The 27,221-nt window shown below is 48.4% G+C and overlaps 3 protein-coding genes across 11 annotated transcripts in view; 2 read left to right on the top strand and 1 right to left on the bottom strand.

Annotated features, from left to right (window-relative positions):
- The window catches only part of LOC121679585 (unconventional myosin-XVIIIb-like), a 63,664-nt gene extending 61,948 nt beyond the window's left edge, over positions 1-1,716 (top strand). For all 6 annotated transcript variants that reach the window (XM_042058399.1, XM_042058397.1, XM_042058398.1 and 3 more), the window contains one exon: positions 173-1,716. In XM_042058399.1, coding sequence (XP_041914333.1) covers positions 173-1,232 — 1,060 coding nt within the window. In that variant the 3' untranslated portion in view covers positions 1,233-1,716. The remainder of the gene's footprint in view (positions 1-172) is intronic.
- Positions 1,717-2,152: 436 nt separating this feature from the next.
- Positions 2,153-4,043, bottom strand: npm2b (nucleophosmin/nucleoplasmin, 2b). Its single transcript, XM_042058400.1, has 10 exons — positions 3,955-4,043; positions 3,811-3,874; positions 3,591-3,673; positions 3,385-3,504; positions 3,196-3,289; positions 2,955-3,091; positions 2,849-2,877; positions 2,587-2,623; positions 2,440-2,484; positions 2,153-2,273 (listed from the first exon to the last, which is right to left on the bottom strand). The coding sequence occupies exons 2-9, from the start codon at positions 3,845-3,847 to the stop codon at positions 2,446-2,448; spliced, it is 576 nt and encodes a 191-aa protein (XP_041914334.1). The 5' UTR covers positions 3,848-3,874; positions 3,955-4,043; the 3' UTR covers positions 2,153-2,273; positions 2,440-2,445.
- Positions 4,044-7,352: 3,309 nt separating this feature from the next.
- LOC121679687 (seizure 6-like protein) overlaps positions 7,353-27,221 on the top strand; it is a 65,099-nt gene continuing 45,230 nt past the window's right edge. For 3 of the 4 annotated variants that reach the window (XR_006021389.1, XM_042058593.1, XM_042058594.1), the window contains exon 1: positions 7,353-7,675. Coding sequence is in view for 3 of the 4 variants with exons in the window: in XM_042058593.1 (XP_041914527.1) it covers positions 7,591-7,675 (85 nt within the window). In the remaining variant the exon portion in view is untranslated. The remainder of the gene's footprint in view (positions 7,676-27,221) is intronic. The other variant, XM_042058592.1, reaches the window with a different exon arrangement.

The raw sequence follows: 27,221 nt of genomic DNA, 5'->3' as shown, positions 1-27,221 counted from the left end.
CCTCCTCTCCTCCATCTCTTGAAGGCAGTGAATATGAAGTGTTATTATGCTCTTTATTTGTTTATTGATGTGAAAGTGTCCTCTCCTGCTTTAATAAACCCTTTTAATAAACCCTCAGCTTCAAACTCTCCTCTCTTCCTCCTCTCTCTCTCTCTCTCTCTCCCTCACTCAGGTCTTGTGCTCAGGACCTGGAGGACGACTCTTCGGAGCGGGGTGGCGAGCGGGGTGAGAGCGGCGGCACAGGTGGTCTGGGCCGGGCGTCCTCGTCCTCTGCGTTGTCCGAGCTTCTGGAGGGCCTGCGGAAGAAGCGGGCCAGCTGGCAGAGCGGCTCAGAGGCCGGTGAGGGCAGCGCCGTGTCCCTGCCCATCTACCAGACCACCGGGGCGTCCACTCTCCGCCGACGGCCTTCCGCCCTCTCCCTCGGCCCGGACGACATCGACAACGAGTCCCTGGACGGCTCCGGCTCGGCTACTCCGACCCCGTCGACCCTCGCGCCGCCACGGCCGGGCATCCTCAAGCCCCCCAGCCCCCGCCTGTCCCGCGCATCCAGTCTGCGCTCTCTGGACGAGCAGGGGCCGGCAGGGTCCGGCTTAGGGGCACCCTCTGGTGGCGGCGCGGGGAAGCTGAGCCGCTTCAGCTCGTCCGACTCGCTGGCGTCGGTGGCGTCCTCTGTCACGTCGTCGGTGGCCGGAGGCGCCCGCCGGACACTGCCCACACTGTCCATCCCCGAAGAGAGCGACGAAGAGGCCCGGCTCAAGCCCATCCTGTCCGGCGCCACCTTCCAGCCAATCAGACGCCGCCTGCTGGGCGGGCTCGTGGCGGAGGGCGGTGAGGGTCAGCTGGGGTCCGAGTCACTGGTGTTCCAGAACCGCCGCATGGTCGACCCCGAGACGAGCCCGGAGAGGGGGCGCGGGGTCCTGCGCTCGACCGACACCGGCGACGCCGCCTTGGACATCCTCCCGGCCATCCGCCGCGCCCAGTCCACCAGCAGTCTGGCTGGCGGCTCACAGCGCGGAGGAAACCGGCGGGCCCTCAGCGTCCACTTCGGTGAGCTACCGCCCTCGTCCCGGGCCTCGCGCCGCGGCTCCTCCTCGGACTCGGACTCGTCCAGCTCAGGGGGGTCACAGAAGCGGCGGGGGCCGCAGGGAGAGCGTCTGGAGGCAGAGGGCAGCGAGGCGGCCGACGTCAGCTCCGTCATGAAGAAGTACCTCAAGAGGGCTGAGGTCGACTGAGGTGAGCGAGCGCGCCCGACGATGACGACACGTGAAATGACACCCGCTAATCAACACTCAAGAGCGAGCCCGACTCCTAATGCAGCGAAGAATCACCACTTCGAGAACTTTCGGAGGGAGGAATATGAACTACACAAGTTAGGGGTCGCCCTCAATGGGGCAGGTGCTGTGTACGGACCTGAGTGAGTGCGAGCGAGCATAGAGGCTAATGTTTCTGTGACGCACTTGTGAAACCATATTCACCGTGACGCTGTTTTCGCTATGTGAATAAACTAGCATGGAGTTGCATTGTTTGTTGTCACATCACATGCCTTAAAGTGTCTGTAGAGACCACGCCAGCCTTTGTCTGCTGTGCTTTAAGTAGCAGGTCCGACTCAGCTCCCCCTGAGAGGGACAACACTCCACCGTCAGGAGGAAAAGCACAAAAAAAGTACACCTGAAATTAAAACACTTTGTACACAAGAATAAAAATAAACATGTAAAACAACACTTGCATGTTGTGTGACTGAATGTTTGTGTGAAATCATTCATGTGGCTCTTTTAAAACACACAGTGCATGGAGGCCACAGAGGTTAAGGGATTTTAAAGCTGTAGCCTTGTCATGGCAAGCAGGTGGAAACAGGATTCAGTTTGAAATGCCCTTTAGAAGGCCTGATCTTTTGCCTCTGGCATTTGATTAAATGCTACAGTTCAGGAGCTCAAAGGGAGGTTTAAACATCGCACAACAGACACCGCTGACAGGCAAGCTTTAGAGTCAAAGGAAGCATGCTCTATGTAGTGCTTCTAAAGCCACCCACATATTTCTACAAGGATTTCCTACTGAAAAAAAAAACAGGTTTCAACCACCTGCAGCCACCTCCTTTTTACAAAACAGGCGTTTATTTCTTTATTTCATGTGACTAAAGAGGCAGACACATCGCTCAGGGAAGGAAGTTTATTTGTCGGGTCATCCATCAAGTCAAACACCCGTGCAGGATTTTTCCTGCTTTAGAAGGAAATGGCTTCTGCAGTCAGGCGACATGTCCATAAGAACAGGTGTGCCTGATGACAAACACAAAGCAACAAGTCAATGCAGTCACAAGAGCAAATAGCTGTACCAGCTTCATGAGAAGATTCAAGAGAAGACTGACATTGCTCACAAACACGCCTTTAAGAGGTAGAATCTTAATCAGATGTGTTCAGGAAGGAGATAAATCGCCATAATTACCCGAGCTTACACCTTCTGTGCAGGCTTCCTACCCCTTCCCTTTCCCTAAAAATGAAAATAAAAATGAGGACAAAAAAATAAATGTCAAATCATACAAAAGGGACCAAAATCAGTCACATGTATTGAGAACAAAGCAAGTAAACACACCTTCTTTGGTGGATTGTTCTCATCGTCTGAGAGAGTGCTGCCAAGGTCAACAGAAGGAGAGGAGATGAATACTAGAATACTGGCACATCACCAAGAATCTACTTAAGGCTTAAGGGCAGAGTTAGCCATCTACATCACTTAACACAAACAGGAACTTCCACTCTGATAGACAGAAACATTTAAGAATTTCAAAAAAAAAAAAAAAATAAATAAATAATAATAATAAATAAAAATAAGTCACAGTAAATGTCCAATATCATACCTATCCAACGCCTTCTCTGGCTTCTTTCTCTGGAAATGGAGAAAACAAATTAAATTATGAATGCACTGGAAGGGAAATTAAGAGATGTATGCATGTTGCCCCTCACTTTAACTGGGCCTCCGTTTTTGGCCGCCTGTTTTTTGACTGGTTTCTCTGGGGACTCTTCAATGTCTTCCTCATCTTCCACCTCATCCTCCTCCTCCTCCTCTTCCGCCATCTCCTCATCGGATAAATCCTCCTCAACTGGAGAAGTACAAAACATGTTCACACCTCATTTAGAATCTAGACTGCTTCACCCACGTTATATTCAATTTGTTGTTCTAGAAAGGACTGGAGGCGTCACTTACAGGCAACGTGCTCCGCGCAAATATGGACAGGCCCCGAGCCGAACTTAAGCCGAAATGTAACCGGTGGATGTAAGTCCACCCCGGATAAAATAACCTGGTAGAAAATAAAGTACACCATGGTTTCAGATACTTGATTGCGGTTGCAATCAGGCGATGTTGCCGTAGTGGACTCCTGTTCTCCAAACTTACAGTAGGCATTGATTTGGCATGAAGCGTCGCTATGGGGATTCCTTCTGTGGCGTCTTTTCCTGATCCGGTCACCAACTCGATGATATTGAACTCCTCTTTCGCGGTGTGGCCGAGACACATCTGTAGAAATTAGGCAAGTAAGAATTAATCGGCTAATCGACATCCTTCACGAACTGGCTTTTAACCAAGGATATAGGCCTACTTACAGATCTGACGGCTAATTGGTGTTGCAGATTCGTCTCCTCCGTACTGAAGGTCTTCTCTTTGTTAGCCTCAGTCAACTCACAACCTGTATGTTGCCCAGGAAATAAAGTTGTAGATGTAATACATACAAGCCGCTAGATGAATTGGTGTTATGCCACTACACATGTATTAATTATACAAAGCCGGTTTTCACATGGTCACGACTTAACAGACTTAGCATACCCCATAGAGTCGACAGAGGCTTGTCTGATTTGTTCATATTCACCGCTTAGTGTCCTTGCAAGATCTGGAGGGTGGAAAACATTAATTTGTCAGTGTACTATAGCGCTATATGAGGGGGTAGTCGATGGGAAAAACGTGTCTCACCTGAGGAAAAAATGGCAGAAGGAACGCGGGGTTCGAGTCCTGCTTTCTCTTTTATGAGTTATTGAGTTAAGGTGGCCACGCGCTGCGCCGGTGACAACAATTAATTACACCCAGCCTAATTAAGCTTATTGTCATCCACGAACCTTTGCGAGCGTCCGCTCCGCTCTGCTCCATGGAACGCAGACATTTCTGGGAGTCGTGTCAGTGTAGTTTTTCAAAGCCATCATCAGCAAATTAACGAGACTCGTCTCTCTCATATGCGTCAAATATTTATGAAATTACATGTACTAGGGACTACACTATTTCTGTGTTAAATGTACGTGCACAACTTTTCAAAATGTCACCATATTCCTTTCTCCATGCATCTGTTTGAAAATGAATATTTGGACAGTTGCCTACAATCAATAGATTGAAAGGCTGGAAAATAGCCTGGGTTGGTGGACATCCCACTGATTTTCTGATGTTGTGTGTGTGTGTGTGTGTGCACGCGCTTGCGTGTACGTGTGCATTTCTGTGTCTTTGTGTGTTAGATTTGTGTTTGCTATCAGGGCTTGATAATCATATTGTGTGTACATACTGATGCCTGAATAAGGTGAGGCAGGAAAAGAGAATTTCCAGACACCTGTCCTGCACGCACGCACACACACACACACACACACACACACATTCTCCCTCTTTCACTCACACATACACTCACACACACACACACATTCCCCCTCTTTCACTCACATACACTCACACACACACACACACACACACACACACACTCACTCAGTAGACAGTGGTGTGATGTATTTTTAATGTGCCCCTCTGGGCCTGAAGCGCTCAGCCGCCGGATTAGCGAATGGAGAGAACATGAGTAGAGAGTGTGACCGCCGATCCCTAGGGGTTCCCAGTCACACACACACACACACACACACACACACACACCCCAAATCCACACACCACCCATCCTCACCCCCGTCGAGCCCCCATCAAAGGCCTCAAGCCGCGGGGATGGGGAGGGTGGAAAGACAGAGAGGGAGGAGAGAAAGAACGAAAGAACGTATGTGAAAGAAAAGAGGATAGGGAGATTTGTCCCGTATGTGTATGCAGGGGTGATGTGGAGAGGGTTTGCTGAGGAGTGTGTGTGTGTGTTTGTGTGTGTGTGTGTGTGTGCGTGTATGTGTGGTGTGTATGTGTGCATGCTGTGGTAGTGTGGAGAGCATTTGCTGAGGAGGTGTGTGTGTGTGTGTGTAATGTGGTGATGTGGAGAGGGCTTTGCATATGTTTGCATAACAGCGATGTAAACAGTAGACTGATCATACCCACTCACTCCTCAAGCCAGCTCACAGTCTAGTGGGCACACTCATGACCCAGCACCAACTCTCAGGCCTGTCAGTGCGTGTGTGTGTGTGTATGTGTAGGTGGAATGAAATATTTTCACAGCATGCCTCTATCTTTGTGCGATACAGTATCTTTCTATCTTTGTCATGCCAGCTAACATTATACCACATATCCATAAATATAACATCTCTCTTGTTACCTTTCTCTGTGTGTGTGTGTGTTTGTGTGTGTGTGTGCAGGAGTCACAGAGAAATGGAGGCTTGCAGAACAGAGGATCATCACACGCAGTGAGTAGTTGCTAACCAGCAAGTCTTTGTGTGTGTGTGAGTGTGGTAAATGAGCTGGAGAGTATTAGCCATGGTTAGCGCACACCCGTGCTTGTCAGGGAGAGAGCCTTTGTGGCCCACAAACAGCCACAGCCAAAATCTAATTACATGTATGCTGAATGGGAGGCTTTAATTCCTCTTCTCTGCTCCACCATGTCAGTAATGGGAGGGAATTTAAGAGCTCTGTGCAGCCAGTGACACTGCAAAAGGCTCAGAGGGAAAGAGAGAGAGAGGGAAGGAGAGAGAGAGAGAGAGAAGGAGAGAGGGCGAGAGCGAGCAACCGTGAGGGACAGAGAAGGAGAGAAAGCAACAGTGAGAGAAGGGGAGAGAGGGTTCAACTTATATGATTAATAGTGGCAGTAGAGAGAGAGAAAGAGAGAGCAAAAGAAAGAGAGAGGGTTTGCATTCTGTGTTTGATAGCAGCCGTAGAGAGAGAACGAGTGAGTAACAGAGAGAGAGAGAGAGTGAGTGAGTAACAGAGAGAGAGAGAGGGGGTTTGACTTTTCTGTTTAATAGCGGCAGATCTTTGATCCCCAGGAGGAGTGTAATCATGTTGGCTTTCATCAGCCACGACAGGAACCTTCTCCTTCATCACAACATCATTCAGAAAGCACTGCCACGCAGGAGAGAGAGGAGACAGACGAAATACACTGCCATACAGCCATCCCTCGCATGTAGATTATCTCAGCCCTTTGCAAGCAGAAGTGACTCATTGACATTTACCACAAAAAAAGACAGATTACTCAGTCACTGCCTTGAATAGATCGTTTTCTGCAGCAGGCAGGCAGCACCCTTTTTCAGGCTAATATATGGCCCATTATAGTGGAGATATGGTTCAACTCTCTCTTTAACCTGTTGTGTAGAGGAAGAGCTAGTGATTTTGATTAAGTGGATGCGTGTTCCAGCCACATTTGTTTAACCTACTCTGTCGTGTGAGGTTTGCTTTCTGGTGGCATAGTTCCTGCAGCTCTCTGACGGTTCCAGTACCATGGACAGAGACAGTGAAGCCACCTGACAGGAACTAAAATAGATGATTCATTGGTGAGATGTTTGGAAGTAGGCTTGTTTTGCGTTAAATTGCTGTTGTTGTAAAAAATCATAGGCAATTGTGTGACTGAGCACAAAGCTCCACAAATGATTAGGGGGTAAATGTGCAGGGGGAATAGCTGTTTAATGGCGACAGAATGCTTGACTAACTGCATGGGAATCAGAGCAAGAGATATTTGAAGGAATGCTGCCCCCCCACCCCCCCACCACCACCACCTGCAGGGTTTTGTTTCTGTGGCTCTTCAGTTTGTACCAAAGCCTGGATACCGGCCAGTTTGTATCCTATTAGACTTTACATGGAACTTTAAACCAGACTGCATTACATATAGTATTCTCCATAATAAGATCGTCAACTGGTAGGGCTTGAATTGCAGCAGTGCAGTGGGTAGACCTACATGATCTGCATGTTTCCCGTGGAACAAACCAAAGTTACTGTACTGCACTTTCAGACTGAATCGGATTGTTTTCATCAGTCTTGGTGGCTCATTTGCGGTAATCAGTACTAGCCTGGTGTTGGCATTACAATGATGTTGGGTGACCTGAAGTCTGTGTAGGCTGTGTAATGGAATACCATAAGGAGATACATGCAACGGAAGACAACACGAAGCGAGAGGGCGGAGAACGACAGTAGAGGAAGAGAGAAAGAGAGAAAGAGAGGGGGAGGGAGGGCAGAAACTCTCACACACAGACACACACATACTCGCATAAGCGCGCGCGCACACACACACACACACACACAGCACACTGCGGAGTTCAGTCGAGGGGAGATGACCGGGTGAAGGAGAAGAGCGAAATTACAGCGCAGAGCAAACAACCCATTCCGCTGCCGCTGCCGCTGCCCGCCCGGTCGACCGATACCAGGACTACCACTCGACTCGATCAGATAGTCTGGGACCCCGGGTTTGTCCTCCTGGAACCCCGCGGACTGGCTCCCACCATGCCGTACAATCGCTCGGGTGAAAGTCGTGCTCGCTGCGCCCTTCTTTGGATGGGGATACTGTGGACAGTCGCACTGGCCCAAGGTAATGTGGTCGATAAAGATGCAATCAGGCTTCTGCTTTTGTCTTAGTTCACGATTTTTGGAAATATCCATATTCGAACTCTCTTGGTTTGGGTTTGGGTGACTTTCGAAACTTTGCATTGGCACTTGCGAGGGTACTGTGGTAATTTCAGTGACTCCTGTCGACCGTGGCAGACTCGTGGCACGGTCGATGGCAGCAGACAGGTATTTGTTTAGAACTGGCTATCTTTACCGCGGCGTGCGCTCGCGAGTAACGGCATCGCCTAGAGATAAAGCGCCGCTATTGTGACTCGTGTAGCGAGCTGCTGGGAATACATTTGCTGGTGTTTTGCTCGTAACGCGCGTCGTTGCTTGCATTATGTAGGGCAGAGTGAATGTCATCAAGGCACGAGGGTTTGTGGTGATTGGTCTGCAGGATAGGTGCATAAACAAAGGCGAAGACTGCGGGATCCCCATTCAAAAGCTGCGTGCCTCTGGACAAGTGATTGTGTATGTGTAAGCATAGAAAAAGAGTTTTAACTGAATTATAAATCAGATATCGCAACAGAAATCGAGCGAGCAGATGAGATGTTGGGAGAGAACCGTTTTCCAGTTGTTGATGGCTCCCGTCCCTCACAGGGTACAACGTGTTCGACGATGTGGCGTTTCGCCATCAGTTTAGGTTCGACTTCAGTTTCGAGAGTTCCTCAAACAGCTATACTTTTCTTTCTTCTTTGGTTATCTTTTGTGTATCGAGTTCACGCGAGGTGTCAGGTCTGGCTAATCCAGTGGGATGCTCGGGGTTCCATTGCACCAACACGCAGCCGAAATCACATGCTATAGATGGGGCAGACGGGGAGATTCGGTAGAGCCACACCAGTATACAGAAAACTACGAGTTTCCACTTAGTATCATTACTGTAATTGTAGGTATGCTGGCACTGTGTTGTGTTTACCTGCCCGTCTCTCGCCTAATAGTTTCCAGTCATAAACTCAATCCAGCGAGACGAATTTGTCTCACACACACAGTCTCTGTGTCACTGTCACACTCTCTCACACACACACACACTTATTGATTCCTGTTGTACTGTCAACTAGTAAAATTAGTTTCAAGTACACTGGCATTTGATGAGCGTCAGACAGCTTGGGGTGGGCCAACACAACATATTCAAATAATAGCATCCATCTGTGCTGTTGCCTCACACTGCCCTAAAAGAATGGTTAACACTGACATCTGTGTTACCCTCTGTTTACATACATTGTGAGTGAATGACAATGATAACAGCAATGGTAACATCAGCTTTTGTCAGTCACCCTAACAGGAAGGACTAATGTGTTTGGCCCTTACACTACAGAGACGGATCTATTTTGTGACACAGCGGTCAGCGTTCCTAGAGCTATTACATCTGCCGGCCACCTAATTACAGACTTCTGTTTGTGTCTGAGTGCTCTGTGACCAATGAGCGTGACTGGGATGAGACATAGAGAGATGGGCACAGAGAGGGAGATAGAGAAGCATAACACTCCTTTATTAAAACAATATTAGGTTTTTATATAGGCCTACTACAAAGTAAAAACCATTGATAAGTGTTACGGCCTCAAACTGAACTGACCGAATGATGAGAGAAAGAGAGAGACAGGCTGCGGCTGTGTTGTCTCACTGCTGCTGCCCATTGAGAGCAGAGAGAGAGAGAGAGGCTGTTTTGCTCTCTCTCTCTCCACTCCTGCCCATTGAGAGCAGAGAGGGAGACTGTTTTGCAGTCTTTCTCACTGCTGTTGCCCATTGAGAGCAGAGAGAGAGAGAGAGAGAGAGAGAGAGGCTGTTCTGCAGTCTGCAAAACAGGTGCAGTTGCAAGCCCCTGTGGGCTGGTGAGGTGAGATATCAGCACCCTGAGGCTCCATTAGGCAACTTCAGAGCTTATCTCACCGGCGGGTGATGGAGCGGAAACGACTGTAGGTGCCACCGTCTGGTTTGCATGCACCGCAATAACAAACACGACCAGGACTGGCGTTGTGTAGAATTGTCAAGTAGGCAATAAACTGGCTGGTTGTGTAGAATTCTCTAGTTCAAACAGAATGGCTGTGTTGTGTATAATTGTCTAGTAGGGAATAGACTGGCTGTGTTGTGTAGAAATGTCAAGTTCAAACTGACTGGCTGTGTTGTGTAGAATTGTCGGGACTAGACTGACTGTGTTGTGTAGAATTGTCAAGTAGGGATAGGCTGACTGTGTTGTGTAGAATTGTCTAGTTCAAACAGACTGGCTGTGTTGTGTAGAATTGTCTAGTAGGGACTAGACTGAGAAGACACAGTGCATCAAATTACAGTGCATCAGTGGATTTAATCTTCCAGAAGAGTTTAGAAGGAATAAAGACTTTATTGAAGAAGAGATGCAAGTAGAATGAGGTGGTTATAATAATGTGTGTCTGTGTGTGTGTGTGTGTGTGTGTGAGAGAGGATGTGTTGGTGTGTGTGTTATATGAGGTGGATGTGTGGGTGTGTGTATTGTTATCTGAGCTGAATGTGTTGGGTGAGTGTGTTATGTGAGGTGGATGTGGATGATGTGTGTGTTGGTGTGTGTGTGTGTGTGTGAGAGAGAGGATGTGTTGGTGTGTGTATTATATGAGGTGGATGTGTGGGTGTGTGTATTGTTATCTGAGCTGAATGTGTTGGGTGAGTGTGTTGTTTTTTATAGGAGATAGATGTGTTGGTGTGTGTGTTGGTGTGTGTGTTATTATAGGTGGATGTGATGGTGTGTGTGTTGGTGTGTGTGTTATTATAGATGGATGTGTTGGTATTTGTGTTGGTATGTGTGTTATTATAGGTGGATGTGTTGGTGTGTGTGTTGGTGTGTGTGTTATTATAGATAGATGTGTTGGTGTGTGTGTTGGTGTGTGTGTTATTATAGATGGATGTGTTGGTGTGTGTGTTGGTGTGAGCGTGTGTTGTTTTGTGAGCTGGATGTAGTGGTGTGTGTGCCAGTATGTCTGAAGAAAGGTGTTGAGCCCTGGGTCCCACATGGGAAGTGCTAATGGAGAAGTAGCTGCGGGGTGTCCAGTGGGGCGTGTAGCGTGACACGGCCCTGTGTGTGTGTGTGCGTGCGTGTGTGTGTGGAGCGTGACACGGCCCTGTGTGTGTGTGTGTGTGCGTGAAGCGTGACATGGCCCTGTGCGTGCGTGTGCGTGAAGCGTGACACGGCCCTGTGCGTGTGTGTGTGTGTGTGCGTGAAGCGTGACACGGCCCTGTGCGTGTGTGTGCGTGTGTGTGCGTGCGTGCGTGTGTGCGTGAAGCGTGACACGGCCCTGTGCGTGTGTGTGTGCGTGAAGCGTGACACGGCCCTGTGCGTGCGTGTGTGTGTGTTTGTGCATGATGCGTGACATGGCCCTGTGCTCGTGTGTGTGTGTGTGTGTGTGTGTGTGTGTGCGTGAAGCGTGACACGGCCCTGTGCGTGTGTGTGTGTGTGCGTGAAGCGTGACACGGCCCTCTGTGTGTGTGTGCGTGCGTGCGTGAAGCGTGACACGGCCCTGTGCGTGTGTGTGTGCGTGCGTGAAGCGTGACACGGCCCTGTGCGTGTGTGTGTGCGTGAAGCGTGACACGGCCCTGTGCGTGTGTGTGCGTGCGTGTGTGTGTGCGTGAAGCGTGACACGGCCCTGTGCATGTGCGTGCGTGTGTGTGTGTGTGTGTGAAGCATGACACGGCCCTGTGCGCGTGTGTGTGTGTGTGTGTGCGTGAAGCGTGACACGGCCCTGTGCGTGCGTGTGTGTGTGTGTGCGTGTAGTGTGACACGGCCCTGTGCGTGTGTGTGCGTGCGTGTGTGTGTGTGTGTGTGTGTGTGTGTGTGTGTGAAGCGTGACACGGCCCTGTGCGTGCGTGTGTGTGTGTGTGTGTGTGAAGCGTGGCACGGCCCTGTGCGTGTGTGTGTGTGCGTGCGTGTGTGTGTGTGTGTGTGTGTGTGAAGCGTGACACGGCCCTGTGCGTGCGTGTGTGTGTGTGTGCGTGTAGCGTGACACGGCCCTGTGCGTGCGTGTGTGTGTGTGTGTGTGCATGAAGCGTGACACGGCCCTGTGCGTGCGTGAAGCGTGACACGGCCCTGTGCGTGCGTGTGTGTGTGCGTGAAGCGTGACACGGCCCTGTGTGTGTGCGCTTGACTGGCCGGTGGGGTGTCAGCCTCGGCTCTGAGGCCACGGAGCCTCCTTGGAGGAGCAGATAGGCTGCTCCTGCTCCCACGGAAACGCACCGGGCTGGAGCTCATCCTTCTCTTCCAATCACGTCACTTCCCAGCTCACCCGCTCCTTCGCTCTCTCTCTCTCTCCCACTCTCTGTGCTCCCTCCCTCTCTTTCTCTCTTGCTTTCTCTCTCTCTCCTTCTCCCTCCCTCCCTCTCTCTCTCTTCCTCTCTCTTCCTCTCTCTCCTTCTCTTTCTCTCTCTTGCTTTCTCTCTCCTTCTCCCTCCCTCTCTCTCCCTCTCCCTCCCTCTCTTTCTCTCTCGCTCACTCTCTCCTTCTCCCTCCCTCTCTCTCTCTCTCTCTCTCTCTCTCTCTCTCTATCTCTCTATCGCTCACTCTCTCTCTCTCTCCCTCTCCCTCCCTCTCTCTCTCTCTCCCTCTCTCTATCTCTCTCTCTCTCTCTCTCTCTCTCTCTCTATCGCTCACTCTCTCTTCCGTGCCCCCAACCTCAGCGTTACTTGTTACCGGCCCACTGAAATTAATCCAGTGAGATGGAGAGAAGAGGGGGAGAGGAGGAGAGAAGAGGGGGAGAGGAAAGATGAGAGGAGGAGAGGAGTGATTTCCCTGCAGTAGGCCAGAACACTCCTTAGGAAGGCAGGAGAACAGTAGCTATTCAGGTAGTGCTGCTTAGCACAGACTGACAGGTTGTTATCTCAGACCGGAGGAAGAAATACTCCCCCTTGTGTGTGTGTGTGTGTGTGTGTGTGTGTGTGTGTGTGTGTGTCTGTATGTGTGTGTGTTTGTGTGTGCATGTGTGTTTGTCAGTGTGTGTGTGTGTGTGTGTGTGTGTGTGTGTGTGTGTGTGTGTGTGTGTGTGTGTGTGTGTGTCTATTTGTGGTTAGGTGTGTTAGATTAGGTCTGGGTGCTCTCTGAATTCCCCCCAAGCATTGCATTTTGACACGAGTGCTGTTGATTTTTAATTAACTTCTAATGCTCTAATCTGAAAATAAAATAAAACAATTACCTATTGACAAGCACCTGCGGGGAACACCAAGGCCGAAGAAAACCCGGAGAATGTAATGGATAACACCCTCAGGCTGTTCATTAAGGAGAAGTCCTTAATGTAATGTTGTTGCGCTGGTCTTTTTGATGGCAGACAGACAGACAGCTAGACAGACAGATGGAGAAATTGAGAGAGAGAGAGAGATGAAGAGAGAGGGTTAGGGAGAGAGAGAGACACCATCAGTGCTTCTTGTTTTAAACAAGATCAGCATCAGCATCAGGCAACTCTTTTATGGTCCTAGACAGCATTGGGACTCAGAGGCAATATGTCTCCATTCCCTTCAGACCCCCCCCCCCCCCCCAACCACACACACACCTCACACTCTCTCTGTTTCTCACTCTCTCCCCCCTGTCTCTTTCTCCATCTATCTAAAAATACACAGCTCACCGACAGACAGAATGGCAAGTCAATGGCCAGCAAGACACATTACATAGGCAGAACGTTTTTCATAGAGAAGCAGATATACATCAGATAGACTGACAGGAATAGATGAATGGATAGATAAATTAGAGATGAGAAGATCCATCAGGGTCCATGCACGCTAACTTGAAGACCTCTAAGACACACACACACTACCCTGAAGATTTCTGACACACCTACCACAGGCATACACACACACACACGCACACATACACTACCCCGAAGAACTCTGTTGGTTTGCTCAGACTAATACTTGAAAGCACCATGTTTCCACCCCCCTGGCACAGTTCAGTGGTTTGTCCCATTTACATTCCTATTTGCATTTGTGCATTTATCAGGGCTTTTATACAATGATCTGTCCCAGAAATGATGACAAAATCATCATAGAAATTCAGTCTTTGCAGGAGTGGTGTTAAGGGATTTGCATACACGGCTGTCACCAGCTGTCAGTGATTGTGAAGACATCACAATGGTCATTTTATAGTTTGACTAAAGCTAAAAATATTTAGAAAAATACTTGAAAGGTTTTATATTTATAACCTTCCAGCAAAGGGTTCCCTGCCAAAGGTGGAACCCCTCTGAGTTCTCTCTGGAGATTAGTTTTCTGGCTGTGAGGAACCGTTTAGAGGTGCCGAGAGCCTTGAAAGAAAGGTTCTTCAAGGTGAAAAAGCTCTTTCAAATAGATGTGCATCATGACATGTTTGTATAAAACTAGCTAGCGAATAAGGAAACAGCCCTCAGTCTTTCAAACACCAGAGGGATGGAGACAGGGTGAATTGGCAATATCTATTCCAGTCGTTCTGCTACTGTATCTGTTGTGATATTTGAATGGATTTTCCAGCCCGGTGGGCTAAACTCCATTGTTTTCTTCAAAGTGGTTGTATGCACATCCCACCTCACTGAGGCCAGGTGCATACCTGATGAAGACCCTGGTGGGTCGAAACGTTGCATTATGTTTTTAACTCAATAAATGTAGTTATTCTGGGAGATTGCAGTGTGCGGACAACTACTCTTCTTTCCTAAACTCCGTTGTGTCGTATAGTCTGAGTGGCTGGAGGGAACAGGGAGGTTGTTGATCTGTCCTTCACATAACCACTGCATCATGAAAATGAGTTGGAGCGAGGGTCTTATAAAATCTACATGCCCACAAAAGCATACTTTTAGAGCACTTAAAACAGCCACTAATGAAGATTAGTCATGAACTGAGAGGAACTGAGCTTCCTGTTGTCTGAAAGTGGATGGAGCTCCTGTCCAGCCGATGAGAGTATTTACAGCAGATGGCGGCTCAGATCTGGCATAGATCCGGGTCAGTTCTGGCTCATTTCCGGCTCAGCTCTTTTTTTCCCCTAAAGTATGCTTTTTTGCTTTAATTGCTTTTAAAGGACATGAAGAGACTGACAGGAGGCAAGTGGAAGAGAGGAAGAGATGAAGAGAGAAGAGATGGGGTGGGATTGGAAAGTGACCCGGCCAGTTACGTCACAGCGCCCCCCCCCCCCCCCCCCATGCTCCGTGGTGGTTGAGTTCTAGCTCAGATCTGACACGAGCCTGGGAGATGTGCACCTGATCAGGTCAGATCCGGTTTTCCAGACGTGGATTAAGTCTAGTCCTAGTCCTAGTCCAAAAGCTGTTTTTCAGTGAAGCTCTCTTCTAGTCTTGGACCAGGCTTAATCCACGTCCAGGAAAGCGGCCTTAGATCTGATAAAAACGTAAGCAGAGTAAAAGCACATTGAAGGAAACAACAGCTCTGGATCTCGTCTGAGTGAAACTCTAGTTCGAAATCATGCTGTGAGATAACAGCCATGTGAGATAACAGACAACACAAAGCTTTAAGAACTGGCTCAGGGCATTAGATTTAGAATGTCAATTTAAAAAAATACTGGCTGGGACACAACATTAGCCGCATCGCATCTGGAATGATGCTCTGCACTAAATTTGGATTTGAAATTCCAGACGCATTAAAGTTCACAAGAGATCATGGATTAAAAAATATTTGGACAGTATGCAGTTTGGACAATAATAGGAATACTCTGAATTCAGTGTGTGTGTGTGTGTGTGTGTGTGTCCAGTGAGTTCTTCTGAGTGGAAACGTCGAATGCATTTCACACATTAGTGTGCATGGCACACCTGCGCCGGCAGTGTTTCGCTGGTCGTTGGGTCCAGGCGATGCTGTGGCTCTCACCGATTACATGTCATCCGTGGCAGCCACAGCGCTTGTTTGTTTACCGCAGCCTTCATTTGCTGCAGCTGACTGGCTACCCTGTCAAACAAGGCATTCTGTTTCAGCACTACGGACAGCGCTATTTATATCACACTGTAGCTGTCCAGGGTATTGAAGTCAAATAAGATGCTTTCTTGCTTTTTCTCAGTTTGTTTGAAGGAGCAGTATAGAGTGATGTTGCAAATGATCAAAATCCTTTTGAGATCTGAAGCCATGATTTATCTCACAAATTAACCCTTAAAGGTGTGGGGTTTTGAACATTCTAACATAAGAACAATTCAAGGTTCTAAAATCCTATGTTGAATTCAGAGCCATATAAAAGTACCTTTATACGGCTCTGGTTGAATTCAATGAACCCAGATATTCTTTAGAACATTCATTTTCCAACATTCCCGTTGTACACCTTTGAATGTACCTCAGTCCTCATTAGAGTGCAATCCATACAGTCCAAAGATGTCTTTGTTTTGTTCACGTTTCCAGAAAATGTAAATACATAAATCAACTGTGATAAAGAAGCAGGATGCAGAGATGTTAGCAAGTCAAGCTCCCTCTTCTCTCCTCTCAGAATTATATGCTTGTATTCACGGAAGACCTGCATGCTGCTTCTTTCATGATAAAGAATCTGAATTCATTTTTGAATGAAAAATAGCTTTTTGCTGCAGTATATCAACGCTTTTACTGCCTTCAACAACTAAATGCTTTGCTGTCTTGACACTGTTTCTTGCTTGTTCCACTCTAGTGTGAAGGAATTACAGTTCAACTGAGTCGGCAAGAAGAAATTAACTGGCCGAGCTGTTTCTGTCATAAATAACAGATGGAACAGACTACTTACTTACTTGTAAAAGAAAAAAGTAAAAATACTTTGCCCTGTTCGAACCCGTAAAAAATCACTGTGGGCCCAGAATAGAAAGGTTCAGCAAGGGCACTAGCGTACCTTGAAGGATTCTTTTCTAATCGTAGTTATCTTTTTAATGTCTAATTAAGCTTTTATCTTCACTGTTCTCCTGTGGTTTCCCTGATCGTAGTGGTTTCAGAACAGATTCATGCCGGATGCAGTCTTGAGTGGCTAGTTCTTTATTTATCACCCGGAGAGAAGAAATACTCTTTTCTGATTGGCTGATGGGGTGACTATTAATTCTGAATAACAGGACATCTATGAAGTAGATCTGGTAAAAAAAAAAGTTTAATCACCATTCCATATCAATGCTAATGAATGGTAACTATAACAACCATAGTAGGACGACAGTTGAGCCTGGAAGCTTCACAACAATGGAATCAACACTATCACTGTTAGGGCCAAAGAAAGTTGTAGGCTACAAGAAACTGAATAAGTCGGCTTCTTTTTAAATGGAACTGCTTGTTTCCTTTGCATGCTATAAAACCATGGCTATCGCCTATAGTGGCAACCGGGTGGTAAGTGGGATAAAGTCCCGTTATATGCAATTAATGGACTCAGGCCTCAGCCTTGTCCATTAATTCTGTACAATGGGACACTTCGGCGGCCGTTATGCCTTACATATTGGTGGTAAGAAATCACATTATTAGTCTGAGAATACCCTCAAGAGTCTTCGGCACGTGCCCTGTCTTGATTTGTGAGTTTTGTCATGGTGAAACCAAACCAAAAATTCCTTCCTGTGCTGGGCACCTGATAGCCGGAGAGAGGAAGTGAGCCTTCTGGTTTCCTCATTGCGTGGAGATGTGAGGAGGTGCACAATGCACTTTGGTGGAGGAGACACAAGGAGACTCGAGGAGGCGCGCGCTGCAGTTTGGTGGAGGAGACTCGAGGAGGCGCGCGCTGCAGTTTGATGGAGGAGACGCAAGGAGACTCGAGGAGGCGCGCGCTGCAGTTTGATGGAGGAGACGCAAGGAGGCTCGAGGAGGCGCGCGCTGCAGTTTGATGAAGGAGACTCGAGGAGGCGCGCGCTGCAGTTTGGTGGAGGAGACTCGAGGAGGCGCATGCTGCAGTTTGGTGGAGGAGACGCAAGGAGGCTCGAGGAGGCGCATGCTGCAGTTTGATGGAGGAGACTCGAGGAGGCGCATGCTGCAGTTTGATGGAGGAGACTCGAGGAGGCGCACGCTGCAGTTTGGTGGAGGAGACGCAAGGAGACTCGAGGAGGCGCACGCTGCAGTTTGGAGGAGACGCAAGGAGGCTCGAGGAGGCGCGCGCTGCAGTTTGGTGGAGGAGACGCAAGGAGACTCGAGGAGGCGCACGCTGCAGTTTGGAGGAGACGCAAGGAGGCTCGAGGAGGCGCGCGCTGCAGTTTGGTGGAGGAGACGCAAGGAGGCTCGAGGAGGCGCACGCTGCAGTTTGATGGAGGAGGCTCGAGGAGGCGCGCGCTGCAGTTTGGTGGAGGAGACGCAAGGAGGCTCGAGGAGGCGCACGCTGCAGTTTGGAGGAGACGCAAGGAGGCTCGAGGAGGCGCACGCTGCAGTTTGGTGGAGGAGGCTCGAGGAGGCGCACGCTGCAGTTTGACTTTGTCACTCCTGGCGGATTGAGTCGATGGTCTGACGTGTTCACCATCTGGTTGGCGCACGGCACCTCTGATTTCTAACACAGCTTTTTAACATGATTGAGATTTCCGTTTCTTTTTGCTTCAAACACCACAGCTGACACACAGCAATCGCCGATCCAAGCGGTGCGACACGTCGCCTTGATTTTGCGAACCCCCCACAGAGGTGTCTGCCTGCACCTGCTCCTACCACCCACACACACACACACACACACACACACACACACACAGGGAAATGTAAAGGTCCTACCCCGCCACAGACATCTGCTTGTGGCAGAGTGGAGTTATTCAGCACTTGTCTGGGCCCTGCCCTTGGTGTCCTTGGTCTCTGGGGCATGCTGGCTAATTTCCGGGGTGGCCGTCCTGTCTTTTAAGATGCGGACAATGCTTGTCTTATTGGCTGCACATGCCCTGCAAGATTTACGCAGCTCTGGATCAGATTAACTTGTGCGTCCCATATTTCATGTGTCTATTTATCTCCAGCAAATCAATGCAGCTGCGCTGAGAGACGGAGTGGCTTTGGGGAGGTGTGTGTGTGTGTGTGTGTGTGGTGTGCTGAGTGGCTTTGGGGAAGCAGCAGGAGGCCTGAGAAAGGGAGAATGAAGCGCTGACTTCAGACTATGTGTTGCATTGTGAAAGAGAGGGAGAGAGGGATGGAGAGAGAAAAAGACAGGAGGAAGGAAAGAGAGAGGGATGGAGAGAGGGATGGAGAGGGAGAAAAGGAGCCAGAGACGTGGAGGCGAACAGTGAATGACGTCTCTGTCTGGTGCTTTTGATTTCTCCTGACTTCTGCCTCAGCAACAGCCCCAGTCAACTGCAGGCCGACCTCCAGCCTATTCAGCAGCATGGGACAAATAAAGAAAGGAAGGAATGAATAAGAATGAACGGATGGATGGATTGATGAATGGATGAATGATTGGAGGTCTGGAGAGGGTTAGGGGATCTGTGTGTAGTGATCAGTCCTCCAGCCTATTCAGCAGCATGGGACAAATAAAGAAAGGAAGGAAGGAATAAGAATGAATGGATGGATGGATGGATGAATGGATGAATGAATGGAGGTGTGAGAAGGGCAGCTGGCAGTGCCGCTGCAGTAGCTCAGGGGCGGCGGCCCCAGGCACCATGCGCGAACCCACTATGAACCCTGCCAGACCAGGGCCTGACCGACCAGCTGCTATCTTTGTGCATTGATATGACACACACACACACACACACATGCACACATGCATGCACATACGCACACACTTAAACCAGGACACGGACACACAAACACACACACACACACACACACACACACACACACCACAAACACACACACAAACACAAACACAAACACACACACACACACACACACACACTCCTGCCATGTAAGCAGTGGAGAAGGATATGTTGGGGAAGGGTATAACTGTAGGCTGCTGCCTGTAGAAAGCTGAAAAAGAGCTTGTCTCCCCTGAAGGTCAGCCCTGTGGCCACCCCAGGATGATGTGTTTCTTTCCCTCTTGGATGGACAGTGTGTGTGTATGTGTGTGTGTGTGCGTGTGTGTGTGTGCTTGTGTGCGTGTGTGCGCGTTCGTTCGTGTGCATGCGGACATGTATCTGTGTGACGTGCGTATCAATTGCTCTATAATATTGGCTGAATAACAATAAGGAGAAGAGACATTGCTGCACTGACGATGCTCCATCCCAGCTGAGATCAAACAGCACGGTGGTGGGGGGCTTGTTTCTGCGGAGGACCCGGTGCGGAGCATAAATAAATGAGAGGAAGAGGCTTGCAGACCCTGAGCATCCACATTAATTGTGAATGGTAAAGGCGAGAGCGCCTGCAGCACTCGCGTTGTCATGGTAATCCGTACGTGAAGGCGGAATTCTCGCTGACAAATATTTTGGTCGAGAGCAGGGGCTTCTCTCGGTTGTAGGGGGAGAGAGAGAGGGAGAGAGAGAGAGAGATGGAGGGGGGGAGAGAGAGAAGTGATTTTTATCCATTCCTATTTGATCTGTCCGTTGAAGTGAAACAGACTGAAGAGCATGGGGAAAGAGTGAAGGTGTGTGTGTGTGTGTGTGTGTGCATGCATGCGTGTGGATGAGTGTGTGTGTGTGTGTGTGTGTGTGTGTGTGCCTGTGTGTGTGTGTGTTTCTGATTTATCTATTGTTGGCCTTTGTGTCTGTGGGATAAGGAGCTCATCGTGATGAGTGTTACTGGTGTGTGTGTGTGTATGTGTGTCTGTGGGATAAGGAGCTAATCGTGGTGAGTGTTACTGGTGTGTGTGTGTGTGTTTGTGTCTGGGGTAAGGAGCTCATCGTGGTGAGTGTTGCTGGTGGGATTGTTGGCCATGTCACTCATCTCATGGCGCCCAGAGCAACACTATTATGGAGCGTGATTCACACGCCACAAGAGCGGGTCAGCGCATTAAGCACTGAGATAAGAGAGGGAGAGAGGGAGAATGGAGGGGTGGAGAGAAAGAGGAAGAGAGGGAGAATAGAGGGGTGGAGAGAGAGAGGAAGAGAGGGAGAATAGAGGGGTGGAGAGAGAGAGGAAGAGAGGGAGAATAGAGGGGTGGAGAGAGAGGAAGAGGGAGAATAGAGGGGTGGAGAGAAAGAGGAAGAGAGGGAGAATAGAGGGGTGGAGAGAAAGAGGAAGAGAGGGAGAATAGAGGGGTGGAGAGAGAGAGGAAGAGAGAATGTATGGATGGAGGGAGAAAGAGAGAAATACAGAGAATGGAGGGATGTAGAGAGAGAGGAAGAGAGAGAAAGGAGGGGTGGAGGGAGAGGGAAAGCGAGAAGACCCATACGGTAGGAATGAAATTTGTTGCGGATAGATGTGGGAAGAGAGAAAGAGAGAGAGAGAGAGAGCGTAAGACTGAGACAGAGATGCTGTTGAAGAGAGAGAGAGAGAGAGAGAGAGAGAGAGAGAGAAAAAGGGAGCGAGAGAGACAACAATGACAGATGGGACGTAGAGATTGACAGTGACACAGAAGGGGGCGGGAGGGAAATAGTGGTCAGAGAGCGTGAGTTGAGAGAGAGAGAGAGATGGAGAGAGAGAGAGGCAGAGAAACACTAGAGTGAGGAATGTAATAAAGACACAGCTAGAGTGAGAGAGATAGCAGGATAGCAGTGTTATGAGAGAGAAAAATGGAGAGAGAGAAACGAGGGATGAAGCAGAAGAGGTAGAGAGCAAGAAGCAGAGATGAGACAGGGTGAAAAATAATATGAGGATGAGGAGAGGAGTGGAGAAGAGAGGAGAGGAGAGGAGAGGAGAGAAGTGGAGAGGAGAGGAGAGAAGTGGAGAGGAGAGGAGAGGAGAGAAGAGTAGAGGAGAGAAGAGGAGAGAAGAGGAGAGGAAAGAAGTGGAGAGGAAAGGAAGAGAGGAGGAGAGGAAAGATGAAACACCACAGGCGAGCTGGAGACAAGCCCAGCTGCAAGAACAGACGCTCACACACACACACACACACACACACCTGTGAGGGCTGGCAGAGTTGGGAGACGGGCAGTCGGCACGCGCCATCTGCCAGCGTAGCCATCCCTCCACCGCTGCCCGCTAATCAGACGCGTGCCCTCCTCGTCCCCATCTCATACCCACCTCACGCCAGCTGCGTGCCCTCAACAACTCAGCTGGATACATCAGCACAGGCAACCCTGAGCCACCGAGCAAGGGCAAATGCGCGCACACACACACACACACACACACACACCCACACAAACAAACACACACACACACACACACACACACACACACACACACACCTCCACAAACAAACACACATATAAACGCTAACAAGCATTCATATAAACACCCACACACAAACACATCCTCCTTTTCACACAAAACATGCATGAAAATAACTACATACACACATATACTCACACACGTGACATGTTGGCTGGAACACACACACACACACACACATAGAATAACACGGAGCACAGGATCAAGGTCGATGTGGTGGCAGGAGTAGACACACAGGGCTCCGGATCAGGGACAGACTCGAGCAAACAAACTCTGGAGGAGCGGCATCCAGGACAGCAAGCCGATCACAGAGCAGAGCAGCAAGGACAGATGGGGAGGACAACAGTGAAGGAGAGGATCAAGGACAAATGGAGAGAGAGATAAGAAGAGAGCACAGAGAAAGAGTGGAGACAGCACAGGTGGAATGAGAGGAGAGAGTGTGTGAAGGAAAGAGGGAGAGAGAGACTGGGGAAGGATGAAAAAGGAGAGAGATAGAGAGGGGTGAAAAGGAGAGAGCGGGAGAAGGAGAGAGAGATATACAGAATAGATGAGAGTTGAGAGAAGGGAAGAAGCAAGGGAGAGGGGGGTGGCAAAAGAGAGGGAGAGGGAAAAGGGGAGAGAGGGAGAGATGAGGGATGGGAAAGGTGATTGGGAAGGAGAGAGAGGGATGAGGGGTGGGTCTCAGGAAGTGAAAGATGGATAGAAAAATACCATCTGTCAGAAGAGAGAGGGATGAAAACTGTACATCTAATGAGGGGGAAATGAATGGAAGGATCCCAATCATCCACAGTGAGAGGGAGAACGAGGGATGAACAAAGGAAAAGAGGATAAATACATTTAATGAGAGGTAGATAGTGATACGGATGGAGGAGGGGGCATCATCCAAAAAGACAGGAAGAGAGAGAGAGAGTAAAGATAGCCTGCAACCTAAACACAGTGGTCACAGAGGAGTGCAGTGGAATGTAGAACCAGATCCTCCTTTAGAATACACTTCAAGCTTCTAAGTTCTGTTCCTTAAAGGTCCTATTTAGAACAGCCTGAGATGAATCTAGAATCTAGATGAACTTTCACACACACAAAAATCTTTCAAACATTTTGTGAAGAATCCCTCCCAGCCTTTTTGGAGAATCCCTCCTTCTGCCAGTTCAAAGTCCATTTTTATTAGAATTAGAAGGTTCCCTTTCTTACTTCCGGACTGTGTGGAGACAACCAACCCGTTCCCTTGACGATACTGCAGCTCTGGTGTGCTTTGATTGACGGGTGATTGATAGCTGTGCTGTTGGGCCCGAAAGCTGATGCCAGGGCAGTGAAGGATCGTCTGCTGCAAGCTCTGCAGTAAAACCTGATGATTACACCAGAAGCACGCCTCTCATTAACCAGCCTCAACACACACACACACACACACACACACACACACACACACACACACTACAGCTGACACTCCCATACAGATCCGGCGTGGATACATGTGCGTGTGACCATTTAATGAGACATATGCACACATTCCAGCTGACACTAACATTCATATCGGATTTGTGTGTGTGTGTTTTTTAGGGCCAGATGTGGCACTGGTCCTGCAGATTCTGTGTGTTTGTGTTAACTGTTAAGGACCAGATGTGGCACTGGTCCTGTAGATTCTGTGTGTTTGCGTGTGTGTATATGTGTGTGTGTGTATGTGTGTTGAGGCCCAGATGTGGCACTGGACCTGCAGATTTGTGTGTGTGTGTGTGAGTGTGTATTAACTGTTAAGGGGCAGATGTGGCACTGGTCCTGCAGATTGAGACCAAAGTCACTCCAGGGTTGGCTGCTGTAGTCTTGAAGGATGTGGACAAGATGATTGAAATTCCTGCTGATGTGTTTGTTAGGATCAGACTCAGTGTGTGTGTGTGTGTGTGTGTGTGTGTGTGTGTGTGCATGTCTAAGCCAGATCAATCAATAGCTGTTCCACTTTAACTCAGATCAGGGGCCCTTCCTTGGCTGACCCAGTTGAGTTTTGGGCAGCGGAGCACCCAGTGGCATCACACACACACACATACACATACACATACACACCACACATGCTACCCTCAGCTCATTAGCTCCCTGGGGAAATCGATAGGCCAGTGTGCTCATACATAGACAATACAAGACAATAACACACACTGGTACACAATCTCACACACACACAGTCACACACACACACATCAATATATGTATATGGATTCGCATATGAAAACATATACAAACACAGGAACATTCACACACATGCACATAAGTAGTATGCAGACACATACGGTAGCCTGCAGTAAACACACACACATATGGATGTATACATACTCACAATGCACAATGCACATATGCACACACATAATTGCTATTTGCAGTCACACAAAAACCTTCCCACACCACCCCAGCCCCCATACATACATTATTCATTTGCGCGCGCACAAACACACAGACACACACAGCACATGATATTCCCTACGTGACCACTGTCAGAGATATGCATCACTACTAGAACTGTGCTCTAATGAGAGGGGATGCACTCCGCTCGTTTAAAACAGCCCAAACACACACACACACACACACAAACTTTATTCTCTCATAATCATCCCCTTAGGATGGAAACACTTTGTCAGGAGATATCTGAGCAACTCCAACAGCACTGGGACCTGAAGTGCTTTACTCATTATGCCAAAAAATACCCACATCAGAAAAAGACACATAACCCCACGTGACATGGGCAGCGGTGGTTTTAAAACACACACCCACACAGTCACACTGTGGTCTGGGTGAAACAGGAACAGGGGTTTGTTGTGTAGTTGTGTGATCTCCTACATAAGAATTAACATTTCCTCTGAGATATTTGTCATTAGCATGTGTTCTACATTATCAGTAACATTAGCATATTTATCATTAGAATATCAGCTTCTTCATTCTCAGTGGCATTAGCAAATTTTGGCCTATCTTTGGAATATCAGCTCTACGTTGTTATTATTATGACCGCAGCGAAGCGAAGCGGCGTTCATATAGGTTTAGTCAGATTTTTTTTTCTTTTTTCTTTTTCGCATGCCCAAATTTCCGTCAATGATTCCCGGGACACTGAAAGACCGGGGTACACGAAACTTGGTGGGCATGTAACCCCACATGGATGGCATAGAACAATCGTTTTTTGTTTTGATCTGTAGCCCCGCCGCTGGACTGGACCCCCCGAAAGGAGGGTAGGGCAGACACAGTTTTCTGTGAATATCTCGAAACCCGTAGGGTTTAGGAGGACCATTTTTTTTTGCATGTTGATCTCAAGGGGCCATGTCAACCCATTCCATAACCACTCATTTCATGTATAGCGCCACCTAGTTAAACACAAAAAAGTAAAAATGAGGTGTTGTAATCGAAGGTATCTGTGACCTAACATAGTCAAAACTGCACGAAATTGGAAGTGTAGGATCATTATGACACCCTCTGAATGCACGCCAAGTTTTGTGGAATTCCGTTCATGGGGGGCCACACAATAAATAAATTTATGTTACTATACACCAACTGGCCTGTAGGTGGCCGGAGACAGTTTTCTGTGAATATCTCGAGAACCGTAGGGCCTAGGAGGTCCACCTTTTTTATGTATGTTGGTCTTAAGGGGACATGTCAACCCATCCCATTACCACTTATTTCATGTATAGCGCCACCTAGTTAAAAATTAAAAAGCAAAAAATTAGGTGTTTTCATCACAATATCTCTGGCTGACAAGGTCAAAACTGCACAAAATTAAAAGTGTAGGATCATTATGACACCCTCCGAATGCATGCCAAGTTTCGTGTACTTTCGTTCATGGGGGGCCTTACAATAACATAATTTATGTGTACATTTAGTGATGTACACCAACAAGGATTCCCGGGACACTGAAAGACCGGGATACACAAAACTTGGTGGGCATGTACCCCCACATGGATAGCATGGAACCGTCATTTTTCGTTTTGATCTGTAGCCCCCCCCGCTAGACTGGACCCCCCGAAAGGAGGGTAGGGCAGACACAGTTCTCTGTGAATATCTTGAGAATGACCATTTTTTTCCGTATGTTTGCCTCCAGGGGTCATGTTAACCCATTTCATGTGCACACATGTGCACAAACAGATACACACACACACACACACACACATACATTCACAGTAATCATACGTATGACACATACTCACACAGTAGACATATGTACGCTTGCATGCACAGGCACATACGCAGGCACACACACAAGCACGCACACACACACACACACACACACACACACACACACACACACATAACATAAACATAACACAAACAATCAAGAAATTCTCAGAATTATGAACAGGCAAGATGGAGGTGGGGTTGTATAAAATGAATTTTACATGTGAAATCTATGAACTAATCATGTTTTGGTACTTGTTGTCTAGCAGATACCAGTGAGAATTGAGTGTGGATAATGCAATTTAGTGAGACAGTTAGAATCATATAGGCCTTTCAGCGTGATTTCTTTTTGTGGAAAAAATGTGCTGGACTGGGCGGCGGTCATATTTTGTACCGCTCTGCGGTACATCTAGTTGCATCTATGTTAGCATTAACACATCTCCTCCAATGTTAGAATTAGCACATTTCCTCCCACATTAGCATTAGCGCATGTTAGCATTAACACATTTCCTCCCGTGTTAGCATTAGCACATATCCCCCTATGTTAGCATTAGCCCATTGCCTCCTCTATTTCTGCTCACTCTAGTCAGTTTTGGCCCAGGTCTGGCCTGTATCTGTTCCCTAACCTGTGGCTGTCTGTGTTGCCTGCTGTGCTCTGTGGAGGGGAGCTCTATTGAGAGAGAGGTCATCTGAGTCTCTGCAGTACTGAAGTCCTTGCAAATGCTTCTCCAGAGAGGCGGCTGCTGAATAGACTCAGCAAGATCACCCCTCAGAATCACCTTCTCTTTTCATTCGGTTTATTCTCCAATGTGTTTAGCAGAGGTAGTGAGAGTGAGGCATTGTGGCCATCCGCGTCCTTGGAGAGCTTGTCCATAGAGGCGGCTGAATGGAACGGAACAGTGAGGTGAGGTGAGGAGTGCTTTGTGGCTTTGGGGGGTTGGAGCCCTCTGACTCAGCCTTCTTCCGTCTCCTTAGCGCCGGGTCACGGTTCGCATCCAACTCTAATGCGGGCTGTGTGCTTTTGGACCAGGCCCAGACAGAGGGAGCCTCTGGGATCCGACTGCTGAAACCCTCTCCTGTGCTGCTATTTGAGTTTTTTTAGGATTCAAGAGGCTGTTTATCAGCAGCCACTGTGTCCCCTGCATGAGGTTGAGGTCCTTTTGTTTTTGGATACATTTACACAGGCAGGCCTTGATTCTGTTTTTTTTCCTATATCCAATTTTTTGATTACCTGTTTACGTCTCTGTTTCAGAGTGGCTCATATCAGATATCTTTGTTTACATGGTTCACTAATTTGCTTAACACTTGAGATAATCCACATGTGCGCCAGAGGGATT

This window comes from Alosa sapidissima, chromosome 13, assembly GCF_018492685.1.
Source record: "Alosa sapidissima isolate fAloSap1 chromosome 13, fAloSap1.pri, whole genome shotgun sequence".
Taxonomy (NCBI): domain Eukaryota; kingdom Metazoa; phylum Chordata; class Actinopteri; order Clupeiformes; family Clupeidae; genus Alosa; species Alosa sapidissima.
Note: the sequence above shows the minus strand (reverse complement) of the source record. Positions and strands in the feature narration are given on the sequence as shown.